The sequence below is a fragment of the Clytia hemisphaerica genome, unplaced genomic scaffold (assembly GCF_902728285.1).
Source record: "Clytia hemisphaerica strain Z4C2 unplaced genomic scaffold, Clytia hemisphaerica genome assembly, whole genome shotgun sequence".
Classification (NCBI taxonomy): Eukaryota; Metazoa; Cnidaria; class Hydrozoa; order Leptothecata; family Clytiidae; genus Clytia; species Clytia hemisphaerica.
In genome coordinates this window covers 364,530-384,048 of record NW_027103354.1, presented here as the reverse complement: position 1 = coordinate 384,048, position 19,519 = coordinate 364,530, and the positions used below count along the sequence as shown (strand labels likewise).

Genomic DNA, 19,519 nt, shown 5'->3' with positions numbered 1-19,519 from the left:
AAAAATCAATTTTATGAAAATTGAACATGCTTGATAGTGGGGCATTATAAAAATGTTTTTTGAATGAAAAAAAACAACCAATTATAAGGAAAATGTCCAATGAAAATCTAGAAAAACGGCGATTTCGGCTATTTCAGGCATTTTCCGCCGGAAAAAATTTTTTCTCAAAAATCGGACTCGGCCATGTTTGGTGCATTGTTAATACGCATCCTTTGAGCAAAAATCAGAAAAACTATGATAAATCTCGAGAGAAAATGCCAAAATCGTTTCCGGTATATTCTGGCATTTTGGCCGGAATGAATTTTTTTCGAAAATGGGCTCGTCCAATTTAGGTATTGACATTTTGCATCAGTGTGAAAATTCATGAAAAAATATAAGTACAGCTCAGAAATCAAGAAATACTGTTTTTTCCGGCGAAAATCGCTTTATATCGGCTGTTCGGCGATTTTTAGGAAAGTTCCGCTTCAAAAATCAGTTTATGAAATGAATCATGCTTGATCGTGGACATTGCTATTAATAAGTTTTTGTATGAAAAACAAGAAATATAAGGAAAAGTCCAATGAAAATCGCAAACGGCGATTCCGATATTCCGGCCATTTTCGACCGGAAAAGATTTTTTCTCAAAAATGGACTCGGCCAAGTTTTGGGCATTGCTAATACGCATCTTTGTGCAAAAAATCAGAAAAATCTAATGATGAAATCTTGAGAAAATGCAAAAAACGGTTTTTCCTGATATTTCGCATTTTTTGGGGAATGATTTTTCGAAAATCGGGCTCCGTCACATTTTGGGCATTGCCATTTTGCATCATTGTGCCAAAAATCAGAAAAAACTAATGAGCCAATCCTGAGAAAAGCTGGTAACAGACGGACGGACGAACGGACGAACGGACGGACAGAGGTTAATTTATAGGACCTCCAGGTAGGTCCAAAAATTGAAAGTATACAAAAAAGTTTTATTCATCTGAAATTCAGTAAAGATGATAGAGATTAACTTTCGAGAAATGATTTTTCTTCAACGGTGGGTTATTTCATTTTCTTGAAAAGTCAAATATTAGTAAACATTGTATTTCCACGTGTCTGAACCATTCACAACTTTAAAAATATATTGCTTACTTGATTTCGGGGCCTTTTTTGACATGAGAGGTTCAGGATCGATATGTAGAGGTCTAACATGACGAGGCGGGACATAACTTTACTAAATCTTGTAAATTCTGTTCACTAGTTGTTAGGGTTTAGAAAGGAGAATGACGGGGCCTGGAATTCCCGAGTTATTTTTTCCTGAGTTATTTTTTCCTGAGTTATTTTTTCCCGAGTTATTTTTCCGAGTTATTTTGCATGTGACGTCATAATTTCAGTTTCGTCTCGAGTTTTTTTTGTGTCTTAAACTCGAGTTATTTGTTTATACATTTAAAACAAATCTGCCCCTTCAGGTAACAAGCCCATATAAACAAGTCGAATCTTCCATAAATTGAATATCTACTATAAAAATGTAATGTAAATAACTCGAAAACTATGAGGCACGAAAAAAAACCAGAGTTAAAATTTATCAATTCCAGGCCCCAGAATGACTAACACTGTTAACATAACATAACCTCTTTGACTCGAGTGTCTTTTTAACCGGAACAAGTTTCATGCTCTCTACATGTAAAAAGCCCTTGATGATAAAGGCCAGGGCAAACCGATCCTACATTTCATCCAACATGCCTTTTTTCTGATGTTGGATGAAATGTTGGATCGGTTTGCGTCGATTCGAATTTTTCGAAAAAAACGAAAATTCAAAAAAAGAAGAAAACAATCGTGTTGGACGGTGTTGGATGAAGTTTTGATCGCCATCAAACATTTCATCCAACATTTGCGGCGAGATCAAAGAAGCTCTCCCATTGAATTGTGTAATTTTTCGTGTTGGATTGGTTTGGTGGAACTTTTTTCTTTATTTTTTGAATTTTCATTTTTTTCCAAGTCATGTCGGATGAAATGTTGGATCGGTTTGCCCCGGTCTTGATTTTCGCTTCATCCAACGCAAGTTTTTCCATTAAACATTTTATCCAACATTGGAAAATCATGTTGGATGAAATGTTGGACTGGTTTGCCCTTGATGATAAGTCTCTATAATTTGAATTTTCCTTTCGGACGGATTTGAATTCATGGGGAGTCTACTGACATTATCACAAGAACAACAGATACTATATGCACTTTTTATAAGAATAATTTCATAAGAATACAAGGCTCTGTTTTAGTCAAAATGTAAGAACAAATATAGAGCAAATTAAGAACAATTCCAGATTTTTGAGAAGTCTAAGACAAAAGGCTAATTTTAAGCCACTTCTCAGTCAATAAGTATATAGAGTAAGTGTAATAAAACATTTTAAGAAACATTAAGCCTCAAAATTATAAAAAAAGGACAGCTGAGCCTAAGCCAAAATTTGCTGGTTTATGTTAAAGCCGTGTAGCACAGCAAAAGTAAAATAAAACTGACCAGGTTTTTGAACATTGATTGCAGCCATTTGTATTCCGTGTCTCCATGACAACATAGGATTGTAATTTGATGAATCTACCCGTGATGCTTTGGGATATGTTCGAATGAATTTACGTTGTGTCAAATAGATCATCTCTGAAAAAACAACAACAATAAGATGGCAACGTTTTTGGAATTCTTACACAACAGTGAAAATTGGAGAAAAACTTAAGATTCGTAGGGTTTCTAGTCGTATTGGAATATGTTTTAGATTTTTTCAAAACAAGCTACGCAAAGTCACGGACCTTGTCAACGTGAACTTTTGGGTCAAACAGGAAAAATGCACACAGAGTTGTAAAGAAAAACTAAATTAACAGGTAGTCACAAAACTACAATTCAAATAGTTTTTAGTTTCATCGGTCCACTTACAAGAAGGACATTTTTCGCGCACGTCTGAAACCATTGATTTTAAAGCCCCGAAGGGGCTAGATCCGAAACTCCTGGATTGGAAATTTCCTATCCAGAACACGTGACCCGTGTGTTTTGAAAACAAGATTTCTAAATGTTATGCAAAATTAAGGCTTCACTTTCTTTTTGCTTAGGAAAGAAGAAGATTCCTCTCTAGCCATTTTGGAGCTTCAAACTCAATGTCTGAAACACATCAAACATTAATTTAAAAATGTATATTTCTTCAAAAAAATCAAAACAACATTACAGCTTGTTTCACGCCTTATAGACGATCATCAGATGTGTGATGAATAAAAATTTTTGAACAAATCAAACATCAATTATTATCCATATAGCAGTCATTAAGTAAGCCATTAAACTTTTTTTTAAATTAACCTCACACTGAACGCTATTGTTATATTATTATCCATACAGCGGTCATTAAGTAAGCCATCAAAGATTCAATCGGTGGGCGGTATTGAAAGGTTTTATGACTCAAATTGTCATACCTGCGCTGAGGAAACTAAAGCGCCAGGCTTCAGAGGGCTGAAATATCATTAACCGCCTGGGTTATAGGGCAATAACGTCATTTGCGGCCCGCTCGGAATTGGATCGAAGTCGTTGCATTGAAGCGAAGAGACTAAACTAACGTCAGAAAAAACACTTTTTGGTCATTTGCGGCCCACTCGCAAGTTACTCAAAACTTATTAAAGTCATAGCATTGAAGCGAAAAGATTTAGCTGACGCTAGAAAAAAACGTTGTTTGAATGTCCGATATGGATAATAATAGTAATAGCGTTATATTTACCTAAGGGACATTTTTCAACCAGTGTTGAAATTTGGTTTTCACTAAAAGAATGCATTTCACAACAGTTGGGGTTGGTTTCCCCATGTTTATAAGGTACACTTATACAATACACAATAAGGCGTGCCATGGAAGCTTCGAAAGGGATTTGAACCTGTTCGCTATCCCCTGTCTTCTCTTCGTTGGAAGCCTAGCAAAAAGAACAAAACGAGATATAATTAACGAAATGTTCTTTGGAAATACAGTACTAAACATCATCAAGCATGGTTTGGGCTATGGACTTTCCGACGAAAATCCAATTAGGCGATTTCTGTCAACTTTCATTTTTTTCAATTTTGGGCAAACAGTACTACTATCCATGGTTGTATGTGTTTAGCCCCAAGTCCCAAGGTCCATACCCAGAAATATGTTACGTGATAACTTAATTCTAAGCAGGTTAAGATAAGGATCGAGGGTAAAATGGGAACTCCAGGGGAACGAGTGGCCTAAACAGCTACAGGGAAAGGGAGACTTCGGGTGACGATTATAAGAAACGCTACCACTCCGTTGAGCCTTAGTTGTCTTTGGGAGCGAATGTTCTTAACATATTCAATGGAGCAGACAATGAAATTCGACATTTTCTTGCATATTTCTCAGGTTGCAGCCTCAATTCGTTTAAATTTCTGTTCATAATTTTGCTAGTCTATTAAATTATGGCCCTTAAAAACATCAGAGACCGTCAGATTTGTCCAAACATAACACCAAAATGTCCGAAAAAAAATTGGCACCCAAGAGATTTTGATTCCCCTACCCCTTCCTTATCTTTCCAAAAATGTATAACACATATAACAAGTGCTTTGAGTAAAAAATCCAGCGACCAAAAAACAAATTCCCCCCTGCTAGTAGTAGAATCGGATTTAAAATGAAAGTCTTGACTATCGTGAAAAAAAATCGTGAATTAGAATCGACCTGGAATACAAAAATAATGAGATAGAAAGAATCTTTGCCGACCTCATTCATCTGTGGAGAATGTTGTGAAGGACTGTTGAATGACGTCATCTGAAAAAGATCATAACGTTGTAGTATATAGGAAAATACTGAGGTTAAGCATACAAGGATAATCACGACGACGGACGAAAAATGTAATAGGCTAGTCAAAATACGAAATTTGATTGGTTGAACTCACTAGCCTGTTAAATATTTGTTCGTCGTCGTGATTTTACCGATTTACTTAACCTCACTAATCTGACGCTCGTAAAATAATTTATAAGTATTTTAGCAGTCCGGGAGCTTGGGGGGGGTCAATTATGGTTTGGTTTAAATGACCAAATGATTGTGAATTAATAGTCCCCTAATTTTTCTGCTTTTTCTCTGAAAACACACAAAAATACACCTTCATTTTGGGATGAAGTAGAAAACAATTCAAGATTTTTTAACAACTTTCTGGATCATCTCTCTTATTTTAAAATTTATGTCGATTCTGCATTGTATTAGGTCTTATCATACAAAAAATCAACAAAATTTGTTGGTTCCACCCGAAGCGGAAAAAGGCTCACCTACATTTTGAGGTGCAATAACTTTAAAAAGTGAAAGTTTGGGCTTGAATGATTTTTATCCAAAATGGTTTAAAATGGAACTATGCACAAGGATAGATTCTTTAGGTGACAAATCAGTGTCATTTGTCTCATTTTTTTATTTTCAATGATTATTTGAGGCGTCAGAAAGAAAACAAAATTCATCGACGTTTTTGGGTGCAGACAGTGTAGGAAGCATTTTGATATTTGGGGGCTAAAGCTTAGATTTTTGTATCTTTAGAGAATGCCTAAAAATGCACTCAAAAAGCAACGACTGACTGAAAACAGCACATAATAACGTCAATGCAATGCCGTCTCGACCAGAGCTGTGATGCACGTGTAAAGATATCTCTTGGCGTAGCACTATACACATGTCCGAAATTTTCTAAATTTACTTGATAACTGTCCGAAATGTTCTCGTAGGTTTTATACCTTACTAATTTTGACCCTTCAAATTCATTCATGCTATACTTCTTAAAATTTCTTCTTTTTTTTGAGTATTGAGGCTCATTTTTTCTTCTATTAAAAAAGAGTAAACCTGGGGGGAGGGACAGTCAGGCAAATAGACTGACGGGTATGTGCGGCGGTTAAGGGTATGTTTTTCAAAATATCAGCAATGCACTGTAAGGGTGAACTTTCGATAAATGCACTGTATGGGTGGAAAATTGGGAAAAATTGCAAATTTTTGCTCGAAAATCTTGATTTTTTTGCTCTAAAAGAGTTTAAAATTTGAAAATATGCACTGAAGGATATGAATTTCACCGATTTTTTTCTGCACTGTAAGGGTGCGATTCTAAAAGCCAATTCTTTCTTCACCGCACATACCGTCAGTTGGTAAACCCACTGCTCCCCCCCCGGAGAGTAAAATATACTTACTGAGTTTACTGATATCGAGCGTTGTGTTTTCAATCCTGGAGTCTGGGCAACCTTCACAGAAAGCATATTCGTGTTTATTGGTATTCATGATATGCACCACTGCAATAACTTCACGAAATTATGTAATTTTTCTGTTTTTGTTCCACCCAATACGTCACTTTTTCTATTGTTTAAGTGACGCATTGGGTGGAAAATTATAAAAGTTCTCAGAAGACTCTCCAGTGGTGCATATCATGAATTAATACATTGTAAACATATTTTAACGATTTTGGCGATAATTTCTACGTTGCAAAAGGTTAAATAATCAAATGCCTATTATACATAAGACTGAAAAAAGCAAATCACAAAGCTCCAAACTAGTTCAAAGTCAAAGTGTTAATTTTATTCAAATTAATCAATTTTATCGGCGATCCAAAAAATATTAGCAATCTGATTGGTTAAAAAGAGTACAATATATCTTGTATTTTACATGTACAAAATATAAATTGACAAAAAGATGTTGTTGCATTGTAGCGGTAGCAGCAATTTAACGTCACTTTGCTACAAAAGTGTCCTGCGCTTTTTTCCAACACAAAAAATGTACACAAAATGTATTTTTTGGGTCACCAATAAACCAGATATATCAGACATTTGCTCGTACAATATGGAAATATTTTACTCGTTCTCGCCTAAAGGCTCGGAAAATATTGTACGGAAAAATCTCGGAACTCGTAAAATATTTCTCATATTGTACTCACAACTGTCCGATAACTATTACGTAACAAAATATTTTCAATCATTTACATACCTCATCCGTTTTCTCCAAGTATTTGGGTGAAAAATTCGCCGATGTTGCCTAAATGAAATCGAAATATTAATATGCTAATTCGTGTATGTTTTTTTGAATTTCGCGGATCTAATCTTTAAGAGTTTAATAGTTTAAAAACTTCTTACTTTGCAAAGAGAAAAAAGCAGAATCTTTCGAGTGATACAATAAAAGGAAGTAGAAGCTACAATCATATTGAGATTTTAGTGTATTTTAACGTTCTTCAGAATTTAAAGTTCTTCAAAGCACTTCAACATTTTTTTTATTGAATATTTCGATTCTGGAGGGTACTCTAGGGGCTGAGTTAGGTCTCGTATATGCGCATCGGCGTATAGTCATTTTTTCTTTTGATCATGAAAGTATAGTCCTTGAAGAGTCAGAAAACGTGTGTGGCGTTATTTGGATCAGGCACAAATTTCCATAATGGCGGATTTTAGATTTTCAACCCTTTTTAGCCCTCTTGCTTGAATTTTTTTTTTTAACTTTAAACATAGACATTTTATATACCAATCGATCACAAATTTTATGCTGATTAAGAAAAAAGTCATAATCATGGTCTGAAAATTTCGTTATCTGGAGATATGAAGCACTTTCGATTTCGATTTTTTGAAATGACTACTTTTGGTTCCAGATTTGCGTGGCTGTAACATTTGATTGGCCAGGATTGGCGTGGATTTTTAACAAACGAGTTGCGAGTTGGTCCTACGAGTTGCGAGTTGCTATCAAATATGCGAGTTGCGAGTTGGTTTTTGCGAGTTGCGAGTTACGAGTTGCTATTTTAACCAAATAAAAGTGCGAGTTGCGAGTTGAAAATTTCACGTTAAGACATAAAAATCGCGAGTTGCAAATTAAAATCGCGAGTTGCAAATTAAAATCGCGAGTTGAAAATTAAAATCGCGAGCTGAAAAATCAAAAGTGCGAGTTGAAAAATCAAAAGTGCGAGTTGAAAATTAAAATCGCGAGTTGCAAATTAAAATCGCGAGTTGCAAATTTTAATGTGTGAGTTTCAACCAGTGTGGAGAATTTTGTTGTTAGGGCGACATGTTTAGGTTCAAAATTGGAGAAAAGTTTTGTTTTGGAAGCATAAAAGCTGATAGAAAACTATTTATACTGTGAAACTCGTGTAATTCGAATCTTAGAATTTCATATAGTAGGTGGTAAAATAAATATTTACGATAGAATAAAGAAAGAAAATCCTAGATTGGAAATAATAGTTGTACTCGTTCATTTGTGAGCATTGGCTCGATAGCTCTCATTCGTTCTCTCATGTCCTTGCGCTACTTTGAGAATCCCGACACTTTTCAGACTTTTATCGCAACAGTGGAACTGCACACTGAGATCTGCTGACCTCAAATCCCGTCTCACCGATCCACTAGGCCCTTGCGACGCAAGTTCATTACGAACGAATGAGGCCGCCCTTTAGGGTCGCCTCACCTTTAGCATTGTTTTACCATGGAGGTATAAAGAAACAGGAGAAGTATGCTATTGTAACCATGCTCGCCCTACGATTAAAAAAATTACGAGGTATGCACGTTGATAATCTCATATATCGTGCATTTTTTATGAGCTCTTTTGTTGATAGGTGAAATCTTATTGGCTAACTTAAGTGTTGGAAATAAGATGAGACGAGATTCATTGTTTCTGACATTGGTGTAAGAAAATATTTGGACTAAAAAAGGGCCTGTAAACTTTGCAATCCTTCATCAAATGACAAGATTTTTCGATCAACATTTTCTTCAAGGTGAACCCTATTGCTTAATACTTTCCTCCAAAATTCTCCAGCGACTTTTTGTCTACAAATTGGGTCTGAAATTGTGTGTGCTTATAAAGAACTTTTCATTTTCTGGCTAGAGAAAATATCTTTTCAAAACAAAATTTAATGGATGCCAAAATTGAACACAAACTTATTTCGTGGAGCTAAATTTTATTTTAATCTCGTATATTAGAAGGCTAGAAATCTTCGATGCTGATAGTAAGAATGTTCAGAACAGACTTGAGTTCTACTAAAAAGTCGTATTTCATCGGGCGAGCCTAGAATTTCTTTTGATTTATTACATAAAAGAAAACAAAAGACTTTAACGACCAATTACCGACAAATTCATCTCCTGTCTTTCTTTATACCTCTATGGTTTTACACACTGACCGACTACACTTATATAATCAGTTTAACACCATGTTTATCCGAACACTTTTGATTGAATAATCGCTTGTGGTTTTTCGAATAGACCAAAACGTGGAGCAATCCATAGTAAATTTACTAGTAAGAGAATATAGAGAATTACTATCAGAATTTCTATCCTTTAATGGGAAAATCTACTTAGAAAAAGTAAACAACTACTTTTAGGAGCATTTAAAATAGGTATTTAATAGGTATTTAATAGGTAGGTACTTTAAATATCTAGAAAAAGCTGAAAAACTTTCCCCAGATTCTGCGTATTCGTTCAAAATGTCAGAGGAATGTTTTGATTCACTTCAATGACCCGCCCCGCTCTGGTTTCGAGCGTTTTGAGCGTTTGATTTTTATAAAGCCACTTCCTTTTTGAAATTACGAAAACATTCGAAATGACGAAATGAAAACATTCGAACATTCGAAAGTGTCGTGTAGATGGGGCCTTAATAAAAGAATGTTTGAAAAAGTTGAGTGTTTACCCGTAATAAAATCAAAATACCGGGAAAAATAATTTTTTTTTTGAACCGAAAAAAATAGAGTGGCGTCGACTTCCTCTCAACAGTGGGTTGGGAGTTTGGATTTTTTTCTGGAAAAACCAGTAGTTAACCTTCGAATTCCGCGCTGGACGCTGCTTAACCTTAAGCTATCAACACACACGTACACTCACGAATAAACCCCCGCCCTGTGCTGTGCCGTGCTGCTTTTTAAACCCCGCACGCGCGCGCATTATTTCATATGGATAAGCACTATTCACTATCGTAACTCAGAAAACCAGACGCTTGATGGTCTAAAAAAAATATCTCTTTACCCTCAAAATATATAATAATCAAACTGCAAAAATGCGAAATTCATATAATTAAGAAAGTACGAAAGCAAATTTTCATTTCAACTGTCAATTTTAATTTGCAACTCGCGATTTCAATTTTCAACTCGCGATTTTAATTTGCAACTCGCGATTTTAATTTTCAACTCGCACTTTTGATTTTTCAACTCGCGATTTTAATTTTCAACTCACACTTTTGATTTTTCAACTCGCGATTTTAATCTGCAACTCGTGATTTTAATCTGCAACTCGCGATTTTGATGTCTTAACGTGAAATTTTCAACTCGCAACTCGCATTTTTATTTGGTTAAAATAGCAACTCGTAACTCGCAACTCGCAAAAACCAACTCGCAACTCGCATATTTGATAGCAACTCGCAACTCGCAGGACCAACTCGCAACTCGCATATTATCAATTCACGGATTGGCTTACTTAATTTACTTGAAATTTTCGGATGGTCTTGCCTACCGTTCAAATAATAAAATTCAGGAAAGGTTTTTTTTCTACATGAATTTTGAAATCCATAATGGCGGATTCAAAATTTTCTTTCGTCACATGGGCTCTTAGGCTCTGCTACCCTAAGAAAAATATTAAAACCCTGCATATTATATACGCCAATCGATCAGAAATTTTATGCTGATTAGGAAAAAGGTCAGAACCATGGTCTCAAAATTTCGTTATCAAGAGATACGAAGTACTTACGTTTTCTAAGTTTTGAAAACGAAAGTACTTCATAGCTCGAGATAGCAAAATTTTCAGACCATGGTTCTGACCTTTTTCTTAATCAGCATAAAATTTCCAAGCAAGAGGGCTAAAAAGGGTTGAAAATTTAAAATCCGCCATTATGGAAATTTGTGCCTGATCCAAATAACGCCACACACGTTTTCTGACTCTTCAAGGACTATACTTTCATGATCAAAAGAAAAAATGACAATACGCCGATATGCATACGAGACCTAACTCAGCCCCTAGAGTAGGGGTTCGGTGGCTTCTAGGCTATATTCAAAGCCTTATTGGAGCAAATTTGAGCTTTCAAATCCTTTTAAGTCTTAAGTCTCATGTTAAAGCTCAGAGTTAAAACTCTACTTTCCAACTGTAGTTTTTTTCCCTATCGGAAACACCCGAAAACACCGAAGTTTAACCCCTGAACGTTACTAAAAATAGCAACAATTTCCGATATGAAAAATGACGTAATTTTGTCTTATGCATATCAGAAATTTACAGTGAGGGATGCCTAACAAGGTTATAACTTTACTAAATAACCACTTGTGGTGTATTTCCCAGTGCTTAGAATGGCCTAATTAGCAGGGGAAATTTTGAAAAAAGTCTACAGACTTTGTGTCCGGGATTGTAATCAAACCTGAAAAAACCTCAGTGTGCTAAAATCTTGGGACAAGCTGGAGTTTTTACAAGCTCTTATTTGATTTGGTTGGTTAACCAGTAATAAAACAATTTTGTTACTTTTTCTAAAGAACGCGTCATCTCTATCACTACAAATGACCAATTAGTGAAGTATCTTGTAAAAACTCCAGCTCATCCCAAAATCTTTCGGGGATGTACAGAGTCCAGGATGGATAGTGAGAGTAATACGCTGTGTTCTTACAGAGACAGACTCTGATGGAGTTAGAGTAATACTGTAATACTTACAGAACTAATGGAAGCAGATCTTTTCTTGGTTGTCTGAAAAGTATAATTAAAGAGAAATATGATAAATTACGGTCCGAAATTGAAAGTCGTACCCTAATGGTGGCACTACTCGATAGTGGTGTAAATGCATCGAGAGCACTAGATCTACTTTTTCATGAGTATAATTGTGATATAACGCTGTCTTTGAACCTTACACTGCAGTGGCAGTGGTACAACTTTAAAAACAAAATTTGGCTTAGAAACGACGGATTTTTCTTAGTACAAGGTTTATAAAGGTCGGTGACCCATGCATCAAACATTTTTGTACATTGTTTCGGGTATAGTTTTTAGTTTTAGCTAGAGTCATTCACTGGGGCGAATCTGACCGGGTCACTGATAAATAGAGGGGTGTATATTAAATCACCTGTTTCGATATTTTCCTTTGACGCATCTGTGAAAAAGAAAAAGAAAGAAAAGCGATGTTACGATTTGAAACTTTCACATAATTTTCTTTGATTCTAGAGTTAGCGGGCGGTAATAGCGAGTTTATGTAGTCGGGAGAAATCGAAGAAGACGGTATAAAGCAAAGTTGACATGGCTTCAAATTCGCCATCAAATTTGCTTGTTATGATTATCTATTAAAAATGTGAAAAATTTTATTTATACTGATTCTGGTTCACTTTTTTCCAGGAATAATGCATGGCGGGATGTTCTTACTTATATTTCTGTGGTTCGGGGACCATAAATCAAAAGAATGCAATTTTTAGTTTTAATTTTGCCAAACCGAAAACGTAAGAAGAGCTTCTCAACTTTTTTGGCATAATTTCATTTCCAAATTCGAGATAGGACAGTTAGTTATGTCTGGGTTGTTACACGGTTCTTACGTCAAATTTCCATTGTTTTATGGCAAAAACAGTTAGAATCTTGAAAATTTCAGCTTTGGGGAAATAATCAGATAAACAAATTTCGAGCTTTCATTAGATATCTGTTGGCCGAAAAACCCCAAATATCTGATTATAGTCAATCATGATTGGGTCTAAGCCTAATTTAACCGTCTTTTGGGTTCTATCAAATGGTGCACTCCTATATTCCTACTAGTTTTAGCCAATCAAAAAAGGGCATGACGTAACAGACTCTTCCCTCTGGAATGGCATGCATAACTTTTCTGTTTAAAAGCATTACACTTAGGCTCAGATACGGCAAAAAAATCAAGCATAAAAGCTGAGCGTTACCTTTGAACCTACAAAAAATATTTTGTCTGTTTTATTGATTTTCTGAATTTCCAAAAATATTTGCTTCCTTCAAACATTTTTCAGCCTTGCCAAACTCTCGATCTAAGCATCAATAAGTTTTTTGATTTTCATATTCTTTAAAAAAACATGTATCAAACCTTCAAAACTTGAGTTGAGTTCACCAACCTTTTTCTTGCTCTTCAGATTTCCTTTCAAAATAATTTTATACTTCAATTGTTCAGGTGACGGCAAATTATTCAAATTGCATAAATTATCCGTTGCTATGGTATCACCAAAAATCTCTGTAAACATTTGCGCCATCATTGCCTATATAAACAATAAGATTCAGCCACGGTTACCATGTTGCTTTACATACTCCGGGGGGGGGCTATTACCGCTTAGGCAAATAGGGGCAGAATATGTGAAAATAACAGGCAAACTGTTAAAAAGCCAGTCCCTAAAAGGGTTCTAAAATTGCAAAAATCAAAAATTTAATCCCTCAAAGGGTCTTTTAATGTTTCCAGGGGGAGTTTGATTTGATTTTGACTTGAGCAACATATCGCCAAGCATCTTCCACGGATATTTCCAGGGGTGAATCGCTAAACTCAATTTTATTCCAAGGGTTACAAGTAGTATTTAGAGTTTCCAGGGACTTAATATTTCCAAAGGGTTAAAATTGAGTCTGAAATTTTCAAAGGGTAAAATATTGATTTGTGTTTGTTCGGCTTCCTTTTAAAACGAAAAGAAGAAATCTTTGCCAATGTGTGACATTTTTTCAGTAAAAATTCGCACAAATTTTTCTTGGCTTGAAAAGTTTCGTCCAGCCACCTGTATGGATATTATCAAATGGAGCGCCCTTTTTACTCACAAATTGAAAATCAATTTCAAATAAAGTTTCGAGACTCAAAACAGAACATCTTCAAAAACCACGAAAAATAAAAACCACTCACCTGTTGTTCAGCAGAGCAATGATTCTCCAAGGAAAGGATGACGGGATATGGTGAATAATCAAACCCATAAACCTTTGCGAAAAAAAAATTAAATTTGCAATAACGAGTAAAATGAAATTGAATTGTGGGATTCCTTTTAAAATCCGCGACATAAATTTTCATATTATTTTAATTTACTTTCGCGATTTCAAAAATATTTGAAGTGGATTCATGATTCTGAAAGCAGCTAGGAATGGTCCTGGAAATGAACATTTATTCCATAAATAAATAAAATGAGTGAATTGTGTTTCCTACAAGGAAAACTATTCGAAGAATTTCGCCATTAAATTCGCGAGTCAAGTCATTTTCGCGATTAAATTTATATTCGTGAAAAGGATAGAGTTTTTAGGTGCAACGTGTAGATCTTTGACGAAGCCTACCTTAATGATGGTGAGTACGTCTTTCAAGGGGATTTTGGAGGTGAAAGTCATACCGTGTGTCACAATTGGCCCATCTGAAATGAAAAAATGTTTCTTGGAAATAATTCGTACGGGGTTATAGGTGATTTGCAATAATACTCTATACTAGTATGGTAGGCTCAATAGGCCTACCTTATGGGCACGAAACGTTTTATGGACATTCAATGGACGTCCTAGAAACGTACATTAGACGTCCAAAAGACGTTTGTGCCCATTAGGTAGTTTCAGAACTGTTTCGTTTCGAACCAAATTGTCCGAATATCAATAGCTTTTTGTTCAATTAACAAAAGAATTTGCGATTTGCATACTTTTTGATCACGTTACCAAAATCTCCTTTTTGGATTGGTCTATTTTCTAATCACATGATCAAAATAAATCGATTTTGGTACATAAGCTCTATCTTTTAACAATAACAAGCAACATGCTTTAGCGAAAATGCATAACGCAATAAATTCATCATTGATTGTTGATGGGGGGAGAGGGAAGGATTGTAGGGGAAAAATAAATAGAAAGTTCTGGTCGCAAAAATCAGTTTTATTGACAATTGAATCATGCTTGATGGTGAGCATTGTTATCAATAATGTTTTTTGTGTGAAAAACATAGAAATACAAGGAAAAAATCTAATGAAAATCTTCAAAAACGGCGATTTCCGGCATTTTCAACCGAAAAAAAAATTTCTAAAAAATCGAACTCAGCCATGTTTTGAGCATTGCGAATACGCATCTTTCTGCAAAAAATCAGAAAAAACTTTTGATGAAAATTCGAGAAAATGTAAAAAAGCCGATTTTTCCGGCATATTTCCGGCATTTTCGGCCGGAAAAAAATGTTTTCCTAAAATCGGGCTCCGTCACATTTTAGGTATTGTCATATTGCATCAGTGTGCAAAATTTCATAAAAAAATATAAAGTACAGCTCGAGAAATACAAGAAATACTGTCTTTCCGGCAAAAAGAGGTTGTTCCGGCGATTTTTAAATAGCTCCGGCTTCAATAATCAATTTTATTGAAAATTGAAACATGTTTGATGGTGGGCATTGCTATTAATAATGTTTTTGAATGAAAAAACAACCAATTGTAAGGAAAAAGTCCAATGAAAATCCAGAAAAACGGCGATTTACGGCATATTTACGGCATTTTCGGCCGGAAAAAAAATTTCTTCAAAACTCAAACTCGGCCATGTTTTGAACAATATTAATACGCATCTTTGAGCAAAAAATCAGAAAAAACTAATGATAAAATCTCGAGAAAATGCCAAAAAACAGTTTTTCCGGCATATTTCCGGCATTTTCAGCCGGAAAAAAATGTTTTTCGAAAATCGGGCTCCGTCACTTTTTAGGTATTGTCATTTTACATCAGTGTGCAAAATTTCATAAAAAAATATAAAGTACAGCTCGAGAAATTCAAGAAATACTGTTTTTCCGGCGAAAATCGGCTGTTCCGGCGATTTTTAGAAAGTTCCGGCTTCAAAAATCATTTTTATTGACAATTGAACCATGTTTGATCGTGGACATTGCTATTAACAATGTTTTTGTGTGAAAAAACAACCAATTATAAGGAAAAAGTCCGATGAAAATCTGCAAAAAAGCGATTTCCGGCATATTTCCGGCATTTTCGGCCGGAAAAGAATTTTTCTCAAAAATCGGACTCTGCCATGTTTTGGGCATTGCTAATACGCATCTTTGTGCAAAAAATCTGAAAAAACTAATGATGAAATCTCGAGAAAATGCCAAAAAAACCGGTTTTTCCGGCATATTTCCGGCATTTTAGGCCGGAAATGATTTTTATTTCGAAAATCGGGCTCCGTCACATTTTGGGCATTACCATTTTGCATCAATGTGCCAAAAATCAGAAAAAACTAATGAGCTAATCTCGAGAAAAGCTGGTAACAGACGGACGAACGAACAGACGAACGGACGAACGGACATCGGTTAATTTATAGGACCTCCAAGGTAGGTCCAAAAAGAGACAAAAGCCTTCCAGACCAGTGATTCTATAAAGACTATGATATAATTTACCGGATCATCCCAGGAGTCGATTTCCAGACATTTGCATCCTTTTTGTAATGCATAAATATATGCTTCACTTTGCATGATCATGTCTCTGTACCCTAAGCCTTGACACATTGGAACTGCTTTCCATGTGGGCAACTGCTTTTGGTTTTCAGTCTTGGCCCCATGGGGACGGTTCCCTTGTGTTTTTGTCCTAAGGGAAATTAGTTTTTCAAACCAAGTATTAGTCTAAATATCACATACCCGGTCCATCCCAACAATCGATTTCTAAACATTTGCATCCTTTTTGTAATGCGTAAATATAGGCTTCGCAGCTGGATAACCCTTTCAATTGATGTGTCGTCAAATAGGTATTATGCGACGAATTGATAAAGTAATGGCTCAATGGTTTGGTCATGTCCTGAAACAACAAAGGTATTTGTCGGTTCACGCGAATCGAAAATTTATTGATGTGTCGTCAAATAGGTATTATGCGATTTAATCAGCAAACAATAAAATATATCGACGTCCACACCTTACGTTATATCGACGTTTTGAACGTTAGATAAATATTGAAATAATGTTGTGTGCCGGCTGGGAATCTATCGAAAAAAGGTGACATTTAAAACCTGTTTAACTTGGTGATTAATGACGTCATTGTCTGCACTCCGGAGATAACTAAAAATAAAGCCGGAAAACGATCTCTAAATCAATGCGGCGGATTAAATAATTTATTTGGAGGCCTCACGCAAACGATGGAAGAAAATAATTACTCTACAGGGTGTCCCAAAAAAAAATGTGTCAAGTAGAAGAAATTTGTGTGTTAGGGTTTTCATTAGAAATATAATTTTTCGGTACATTCATTGGTTTCATTGGTTTCATAGTTTCAAAAAAACGTGTTAATTGCTTTGTTGCGCGCTGCGATCGCACTTTTTGGCTTCAATCCTTTTTCTTGGAAAAAAGATTACGTCATAAAAATGTAACGCGCACTCGAAAAATAGTTGAACACATTTCAACTTCTTTCAACCGTTCCGTCAGATCGCGCCAATGGAGTTGCTTGATTTTTCTTTTGACCAATAGAGTGGAAGCTTTGCTCGAAAAAGTGCGATCGCAGCGCGCGCAAGTGGAGACAGACCTTTACAAAAGGAATTGAAGCAATATTCATTTTAGAGAGCACTGAATTGTTACAGAACCTGATTGAATGAAGGTTAATGACACTTTTGTTACTTTGAATAAATAAGTAGTGCTTTTATTGAAAAACAATTTTTAACAGTGTCCAAAATATCCCATAAACATAATAACATAAACTTATAATTCATGATATGAAGAGTCTTCCAAGAATTTTCAAAAAATTACACCAAATACGTCACTCAAACAATAAAAAGTGACGTATTGGGTGGAACAAAAACAGAAAAGTTGCATAATTTCGTGAAGTCATTTCAGTGGTGCATATCATGAATACACCACAACATCTGAAGAAGATTAACCTACACGGGGATTAGAAATTCCCTTGAATACCTGAAATGTTTAACTCACACTGTACCTGACAAACCCATGAAATGATAACAATTTCACACTGTACCTGACAAACCCATGAAATGATAACAATATCACACTGTACCTGACAAACCCATGAAATGATAACAATTTCACACTGTACTTGACAAACCCATGAAATGATAACAATATACACTGTACCTGACAAACCCATGAAATGATAGCAATTTCGCACTGTACCTGACAAACCCATGAAATGATAACAATTTCACACTGTACCTGACAAACCCATGAAATGATAACAATTTCACACTGTACCTGACAAACCCATGAAATGATAACAATTTCACACTGTACCTGACAAACCCATGAAATGATAACAATTTCACACTGTACTGACAAACCCATGAAATGATAACAATTTCACACTGTACCTGACAAACCCATGAAATGATAACAATTTCGCACTGTACCTGACAAACCCATGAAATGATAACAATTTCACACACTGTACCTGACAAAACCCATGAAATGATAACAATTTCACACTGTAACCTGACAGACCCATGAAATGATAACAATTTCACACTGTACCTGACAAACCCATGAAATGATAACAATTTCACACTGTACCTGACAAACCCATGAAATGATAACAATTTCACACTGTACCTGACAAACCCATGAAATGATAACAATTTCACACTGTACCTGACAGACCCATGAAATGATAACAATTTCACACTGTACCTGACAGACCCATGAAACAATAACAATTTCACACTGTACCTGACAAACCCATGAAATGATAACAATTTCACACTGTACCTGACAAACCCATGAAATGATAACAATTTCACACTGTACCTGACAAACCCATGAAATGATAACAATTTCACACTGTACCTGACAAACCCATGAAATGATAACAATTTCACACCTGTACCTGACAAACCCATGAAATGATGAATTTCACACTGTACCTGACAAACCCATGAAATGATAACAATTTCACACTGTACCTGACAAACCCATGAAATGATAACAATTTCGCACTGTACCTGACAAACCCATGAAACGATAACAATTTCACACTGTACCTGACAAACCCATGAAATGATAACAATTTCACACTGTACCTGACAAACCCATGAAATGATAACAATTTCACACTGTACCTGACAAACCCATGAAATGATAACAATTTCACACACTGTACTGACAAACCCATGAAATGATACAATTTCAACTGTACCTGATAAACCATGAAATGATAACAATTTCTCACTGTACCTGACAAACCCATGAAATGATAACAATTTCAACTGTACCTGACAAACCCATGAAATGATAACAATTTCAAACTCAACTGTACCTGACAAACCCATGAAATGATAACAATTTCAAACTGTACCTGATAAACCCATGAAATGATAACAATTTCTCACTGTACAACACCCATGAAATGATAACAATTTCACACTGTACCTGACAAACCCATGAAATGATAACAATTTCACACTGTACCTGACAAACCCATGAAATGATAACAATTTCATACTGTACCTGACAAACCCATGAAACGATAACAATATCACACTGTACCTGACAAACCCATGAAATAATAACAATTTCACACTGTACTTGACAAACCCATGAAATGATAACAATATACACTGTACCTGACAAACCCATGAAATGATAGCAATTTCGCACTGTACCTGACAAAGCCATGAAATGATAACAATTTCACACTGTACCAGATAAACCCATGAAACGATAAGGATTTCACACTGTACCTGACAAACCCATGAAATGGTAACAATTTCACACTG

General features: G+C 35.4%; 1 protein-coding gene across 1 annotated transcript in view; it reads right to left on the bottom strand.

The window, feature by feature from the left end:
- Positions 1–2,476: 2,476 nt before the first annotated feature.
- LOC136820841 (1-phosphatidylinositol 4,5-bisphosphate phosphodiesterase delta-4-like) overlaps positions 2,477–19,519 on the bottom strand; it is a gene marked incomplete at its 3' end in the record, with an annotated part of 39,845 nt that continues 22,802 nt past the window's right edge. The window contains 12 exon segments of the mRNA XM_067077080.1: positions 2,477–2,611; positions 3,711–3,897; positions 4,698–4,745; positions 6,137–6,187; positions 6,924–6,971; positions 11,582–11,614; positions 11,985–12,011; positions 12,979–13,119; positions 13,743–13,814; positions 14,162–14,235; positions 16,452–16,608; positions 16,817–16,865. Of these exon segments, the coding sequence (XP_066933181.1) occupies positions 2,477–2,611; positions 3,711–3,897; positions 4,698–4,745; positions 6,137–6,187; positions 6,924–6,971; positions 11,582–11,614; positions 11,985–12,011; positions 12,979–13,119; positions 13,743–13,814; positions 14,162–14,235; positions 16,452–16,608; positions 16,817–16,865 (1,022 nt within the window).